Raw genomic sequence first — 7500 nt, 5'->3', positions numbered from 1 at the left:
AGACTTGGGATGTCTGCATAGTCTCTCTCAAACACAGTCCACACAAAGTCCACCTAAAACACACACACACACACACACACAGAGCCCATCTAAAAAACACACTCCGCACATAGTCTCTCTCATTCACAATCGGCACACAGTCCACCTAAAACACACAAACACACACACACACACAAAGCCCATATAAAAAACACACTCCGCACATAGGGCCAGATGTGCTAACGCTTTTGCGCCCACTTCAGGCGTATCTGTTTCGCAATGTGCGTGTAAAATCATTGCGAGGTATGTACTAACAGACCACGATGAGGTAAAAGCACAGACTGCCTGTCTGTCACGGGAGCTGAAAATGGCAAATTGCGACTTTCTGTCTCATGCATATGCATTCATGGGAGGGTCAAGGAGAAAGTGGGAGTTTAGCGTAAAGAGATGGGAGGGGAAGCGTAAAGAGCACTTAATTATGTATTCCGCAGTATGTGCAAAAAAACAAAGTAGTTATAGCAGTCTATTCTGCCTTGTAAAAGCAGGTGTTAATCCAAATTGCAGTTAAATGCGTCAATGAGAGAACCTTTCAAAGACAACAGAATCGCTATTTAGAGCACCAGAATTGTGTCTTTGAACCTTAACGTTTGCCTTTCGAATGAGTTACTTTCACATCATCCACTTAAACTTTCCTACTTGCTAGAGTTGACCGACCTTCCATAAACGTTTGATTCTTTTTTTTTTTGGGCTTTTATGCCTTTTTTAATGCGACAGGATAGTGGAGAGTGACAGGAAGTGAGTGGGAGAGAGAGTCGGGGTGGGATCCGGAAAGGACCACGGGTCGCCGGCGTACGGTGCAGGTGCCCCAGCCAGCCGCACCACAGCTGGGGCCGCACCACTGCTGGGGCCTTGATTCTTTTTAATGTTGAAGTTTAAGTGGATGACGTGAAAGTGAAAGTGAAAGTAAGACATTGGAAAGGACAACGAAAGTTAAGGTTGCTTTTCATAAAGTACAAAGATGCAAAACTGGTGCTCTGAATAGCCATTCTATTGTCAGTCTGTGCTTTTACCCCGGTCCACCTCAAACACACTCCACCTCAAACACATTCCACCTCAAACACATTCCACCTCAAACACATTCCACCTCAAACACACTCCACCTCAAACACACTCCACCTCAAACACACTCCACCTCAAACACACTCCACCTCAAACACATTCCACCTCAAACACACTCCATCTCAAACACATTCCACCTCAAACACATTCCACCTCAAACACATTCCATCTCAAACACACTCCACTTCAAACACACTCCATCCATATTTGCCCATTCACTGGCACGGTGCAGGGCACCATCACGCACATGACGGAAGGGGCACCATCACCACATGACGGAGGGGGCACCATCACCACATGACGGAGGTGGCCCTTAAGCGGTCTCATTTCTGAGGGAGCACCATCACCACATGACGGAGGTTGCCCTTAAGCGTCTCATTTCTGAGGGGCTCTGAACGGCACCTTGGCTTTGGGGGGGTTCCTCCAGTGGTCTTGCATGAGGTCATCAGATGACATGTTTCTTGGCAGGATGACCACGTTATTGTTCTCATCTCTGCACGCCAGCTCACACTCCTTTCCTGGACAGCACAGGACAGAGCAGGACAGAGCAGGGCAGGACAGAGCAGAGCAGGACAGAGCAGGACAGAGCAGCAGAGCAGAGCAGGACAGAGCAGGACAGAGCAGAGCAGGACAGAGCAGGACAGAGCAGGACAGGACAGAGCAGAGCAGGACAGAGCAGCAGAGCAGGACAGAGCAGGACAGAGCAGGACAGAGCAGAGCAGCAGAGCAGGACAGAGCAGGACAAAGCAGAGCAGGACAGAGCAGAGCAGAGCAGGACAGAGCAGCAGAGCAGAGCAGGACAGAGCAGAGCAGGACAGAGCTGGTTTCATGTTCAAAACTTCTGACAAATAATTCATGTGATTCATCATGACGGACATGAGTACAACATTTACTTACATACATAGTGTGTGTCTTACATATTTCACATCCGTTGTGTGTGTGTGTGTGTGTGTACTGTGTGTGTGTGTGTGTGTGTGTGTGTGTGTGTGTGTGCGTTATGTGTGCTGTGTGTGTATTGTGTGTGTGTGTGTGTGTGTTATGTGTGTGTGTGTGTTATTAGTGTGTGTGTGTGTGTTATGCGTGTGTGTTATGCGTGTGTGTGTGTGTGTAGTATGTATGTGTTATGCGTGTGTGTGTGTGTGTGTGTAGTGTGTGTGTTATGCGTGTGTGTGTGGTGTGTGTGTTATGCGTGTGTGTAGTGTGTGTGTGTTATGCGTGTGTTTGTCTAGTGTGTGTGTGTTATGCGTGTGTGTGTGTGTTTGTGTTATGCGTGTGTGTGTGTGTGTGTGTTATGTGTGTGTGTGTGTGTTTGTGTTATGCGTGTGTGTGTGTGTGTGTGTTATGTGTGTGTGTGTTATATGTGTGTGTGTGTGTGTTTGTGTTATGCGTGTGTGTGTGTGTGTGTTGTGTGTGTGTGTGTTATGTGTGTGTGTGTGTATATAGTGTGTATATAGTGTGTGTGTGTGTGTGGTCAGACACACACCTACGCCGTGTCCGTCCCTGCAGGTCAGGTGCAGGCCGGTTCTGGTGTTCTGGGGGAGAGCGCACTGCCCAGTGAGGTGAGGACACAGCTGGAAGGAACCCGTCCAGTTCCCATCCTTTCTGCAGCGGATCACAGTGGACACGGAACCCTGCAGAACCAAAGAACGTAAGAACATTCATCAACACCACCAACACACACCTGATACCTGTACCACTAACACACACCTGATACCTGTACCACTAACACACACCTGATACCTGTACCAGTGCACACACCTGATACCTGTACCACTAACACACACCTGATACCTGTACCACTAACACACACCTGATACCTGTACCACTAACACACACCTGATACCTGTACCACTAACACACACCTGATACCTGTACCACTAGCACACACCTGATACCTGTACCAGTGCACACACCTGATATCTTTACCAGTGCACAGTCATTTCCCTCACGGGATCAAAAGAGTATATACTTATGCTGTATCAAAAGAGTATATACTTACAGTATACTGTATCAAAAGAGTATATACTTATGCTGTATCAAAAGAGTATATACTGTATGTATACTGTATCAAAAGAGTCTATACATATACTGTATCAAAAGAGTCTATACATATACTGTATCAAAAGAGTCTATACATATACTGTATCAAAAGAATATATACTTATACTGTATCAAAAGAGTCTATACTTATACTGTAAACTAACTAAGATGACCACTACGCTTACATGTTTAAACTAACTAAGATGACCACTACGCTTACATGTTTAAACTAACTAAGATGACCACTACGCTTACATGTTTAAACTAACTAAGATGACCACTATGCTTATTGCATGTTTAAATTTGCCTCTAGTACTTTAGTGTCTAATGGTCAAATAGAGAGAGCAGCGTGTGTGTGTGTGTGTGTGTGTGTGTGGTCAAATAGAGAGAGCAGCGCTTGTGTGTGTGTGTGTGTGTGGTCAAATAGAGAGAGCAGTGTGTGTGTGTGTGTGGTCAAATAGATAGAGCAGTGTGTGCGTGCGTGTGTGTGTGTGGTCAAATAGAGAGAGCAGTGTGTGTGTGTGTGTGTGTGTGTGTGGTCAAATAGAAAGAGCAGCGTGTGTGTGTGTGTGTGTGTGTGTGTGTGTGGTCAAATATGTGTGTGTGTGTGTGTGTGTGTGTGGTCAAATAGAGAGAGCAGTGTGTGTGTGTGTGTGTGTGTGTGTGTGTGTGTGTGTGGTCAAATAGAGAGAGCAGCGTGTGTTTGTGTGTGTGTGTGTGTGTGTGTGTGTGTGTGTGTGTGTGTGTGTGTGTGGTCAAATAGAGAGAGCAGCGTGTGTGCTAACACAGCTCTTGACCTTAGGTAGCCCAGACATTATCCTCAGAACCGGCTGCTGTCCTACAGGAAGTGATGTCATGCTTGAGGAAGTTTGCCTCATGGAGTGGAGGATGAGAATGTGGGAACAACGTGAGAAGCAAACAGAACTCATGAAAGAGAAAAAAAGAGAATATCAGTGAGAAAGAGAGGAAGAGAGAGACAGAGCCATCAGGAGATTACATTACTAGACATACTATTTCACACACACACACACACACACACACACACACAAAAACACACACACATAAACACACTCACACACACACACACACACACACACACACACAAAAACACACACAGACACACACACACACACAAGCACACACACACACACACACACACACACACACACACACACACACACACAATGTATCCCAAGAGCCTTGAGAAGGAGGACGAAGAGGCAGATAGAGGAGGAGAGTGAAGGAGAGAAGAGAGGGAAGAGAGGAGAAGAAAAGAGAAGAGAAGAGAGGGAAGAGAGGAGAAGAAAAGAGAAGATAAGAGAGAAGAGAAGAGAGGGAAGAGAGGAGAAGAGAGGAGAAGAGAAGAGAGGGAAGAGAAGAGAAGAGAGGGAAGAGAAGAGAAGAGAGGGAAGAGAAGAGAAGAGAGGAGAAGAGAAGAGAAGAGAGGGAAGAGAGAAGAGAAGAGAGGAGAAGAGAAGAGAGAAGAGAAGAGAGGGAAGAGAGAAGAGAAGAGAGGAGAAGAGAAGAGAAGAGAGGAGAAGAGAAGAGAGGAGAGAAGAGAAGAGAGGAGAAGAGAAGAGAAGGGAAGAAAAGAGAAGAGAGTGACAGGCAGAGATGAGAGACAGAAGAGAGAAAGTATGAAGAACAGAGAGATGAGAAGCCTGGAGAGGAGGAGGAGATGATGAGGAAGAGGAGGAGAGGGGGAGGAAGAGGAGGAGAGGAGGACGAGGAAGAGGAGGAAAGGTGATGAAGGGAGGGAGGGATGGAGGGATGGAGGGATGGATGACTGGGTGCTGACGGAGGGAGAGCAAGGAAGCGAGAGCGACAGACCTGTGGGCAGCGTCCAGAGGCTCTCACCGTGAGGGCGGCGTGGCTGCCACTGTGGGCCTGGTGGGCCTGGTGGGCATGGTGGGCCTGGTGGGCATGGGCCTGGTGGGCATGGTGGGCATGGGGGTGGGCATGGTGGGCCTGGTGGGCCTGGTGGGCATGGTGGGCATGGTGGGCCTGGTGGGCCTGGTGGGCATGGGGGTGGGCCTGGGGGTGGGCATGGTGGGCCTGGTCTGGGCAGCTGAGCCGGCAGTCGCTGTTGAACTGGAAGCCGTCTGTGCACTGGTACCAGCCGTGGAACACGGGGGGAGGAGCCTCACAGGTGACTGGCACACACGCGCCGTCCTGCCAACTGCCCTCCTCCGTACACTGCAGCTTAAACGCCCGCCTGAGGAGAAACACACACTCATTACACACACACACACATATCTACACACACACCCTCCTCCGTACACTGCAGCTTAAACGCCCGCCTGGAGGAGACACACACACTCATTACACACACACACACACACACACACACACACACACATATCTACACACACACCCTCCTCCGTACACTGCAGCTTAAACGCCCGCCTGAGGAGAAACACACACTCATTACACACACACACATATCTACACACACACCCTCCTCCGTACACTGCAGCTTAAACGCCCGCCTGGAGGAGACACACACACTCATTACACACACACACACACACACACACATATCTACACACACACCCTCCTCCGTACACTGCAGCTTAAACGCCCGCCTGGAGGAGACACACACACTCATTACACACACACACACACACATATCTACACACACACCCTCCTCCGTACACTGCAGCTTAAACGCCCGCCTGGAGGAGAAACACACACTCATTACACACACACACACACATATCTACACACACACCCTCCTCCGTACACTGCAGCTTAAACGCCCGCCTGGAGGAGAAACACACACTCATTACACACACACACACACATATCTACACACATATCTACACACACACACACACACACACACATATCTACACACACACCCTCCTCCGTACACTGCAGCTTAAACGCCCGCCTGGAGGAGAAACACACACTCATTACACACACACACACATATCTACACTAGGGGTGGGCGATATATATCATCTGCGATAATATCGTGATTGTTGTTTTAACGATGTGCAAATGTACATTATCGAGTATTTCAATTACTTATGGGGGGAAAAAACATTCGAACTCGAAACCCCATACGTTCACTAAATCCAGGAGGTGTATGCAAGAGAAGCCCCATTGCAGCAGAGCATGTGTCACATGATCGCTAGTGGGTCCACGTGGTCACACGCAGGCCTAATGTTTATTTTGTGTAGCAAGATCCAGACGTAGCCTACAAGGGATTTTGTGCAGCTACTTCTGTTCACGTAGCATTGATGAGACAGTCACATTTTTTCCTACATGGTATTATATGGAGAGAAAACATTTGCCTTTGAGTATTTTAGTAGTCAGTTGTAAACAAAGAACTCTTCTCATGTAACCCTTTTGTAAATGGACTAAAGTTCGCTCTAAATATCTACGTGTATCAATTATGCTAACCGTTAGCATCTCTGTGGGATTTCTCATATACATTAGCCATAAGCTAACGCATTAGTTTCTATTCTGTAACTTGGAATGCTAGCCTACATGATTTCTCTTAAACAAAACATCGAAGGGAATAACTGAGATGTAGGCTACTCTGTTGGTCTGCTCTTAGTTTTACAGTGAATCCTAAGTAAAGGTTTTTGAAAGGAACTTCAGCTTCAGACTTTCTCTTGGGAAACTGTTAGGCCTATTCATCTTCTCTAACGTAGCTTAGTCAGCTAGACCATGTCATTGCCACACACACAAGTGGGGGCAAAATTGGAAATGTGTCATAGAGTGACAATGCATTGGTTGATTTGGTTAAAAAGTCACAGGTTAGGTTATTGGTTATTATCGTATTGATGCTATTCATAAATAATGAGCTGTAAAGTAACTCAGACTTTTACAATTTTTTTTTAAGGATATCGACTAATTATCGTTATCGTCAAAATCACAAAAAATATCGAGATATTATTTTTTGTCCATATCGCCCACCCCTAATCTACACACATATCTACACACACACACACACACACACACACATATCTACACACACACACTCTCATATCTACACACACACACACTCTCATATTTACACACACACACACACACATATCTACACACACACCCTCCTCCATACACTGCAGCTTAAACGCCCGCCTTGAGGAGACACACACACTCATTTCACACACACACACACACACACACTCACACACCTCCTGGGCTTGCTGGTGTGGGGAACGTGGTATCCTGGCAGGCACTTGTACTTGCAGAAGGAGCCGACCTTGAGGCCAGTGGCATTGCAGCGCTTGCTCTGCAGTAGCGCATGGGGAACAGGAGGGGGCGCCGGACAGCGCAGCTCACACAGAGCCTCAGGGAATGACCACATGCCGTCCTCCAGGCACGTCAGGACATTATCAGAGCCTGGAG

The 7500-nt window shown here is 47.4% G+C and overlaps 1 protein-coding gene across 1 annotated transcript in view; it reads right to left on the bottom strand.

The window, feature by feature from the left end:
- pappab (pregnancy-associated plasma protein A, pappalysin 1b) overlaps positions 1-7500 on the bottom strand; it is a 166893-nt gene that overhangs the window by 24383 nt on the left and 135010 nt on the right. Inside the window, exons 18-21 of the mRNA XM_076270144.1 lie at positions 7287-7494; positions 5143-5353; positions 2582-2729; positions 1501-1616 (exon numbers count right to left, since the gene is read on the bottom strand). Of these exons, the coding sequence (XP_076126259.1) occupies positions 1501-1616; positions 2582-2729; positions 5143-5353; positions 7287-7494 (683 nt within the window). The remainder of the gene's footprint in view (positions 1-1500; positions 1617-2581; positions 2730-5142; positions 5354-7286; positions 7495-7500) is intronic.

The sequence above is a fragment of the Alosa pseudoharengus genome, unplaced genomic scaffold (genome assembly GCF_046254945.1).
Source record: "Alosa pseudoharengus isolate Yale_2024_CS ecotype anadromous, Long Island Sound unplaced genomic scaffold, YU_APseudo_1.1 YU_APseudo_1.1_scf_6, whole genome shotgun sequence".
NCBI lineage: Eukaryota > Metazoa > Chordata > Actinopteri > Clupeiformes > Clupeidae > Alosa > Alosa pseudoharengus.
This window is presented reverse-complemented; position numbering and strand designations above follow the sequence as displayed.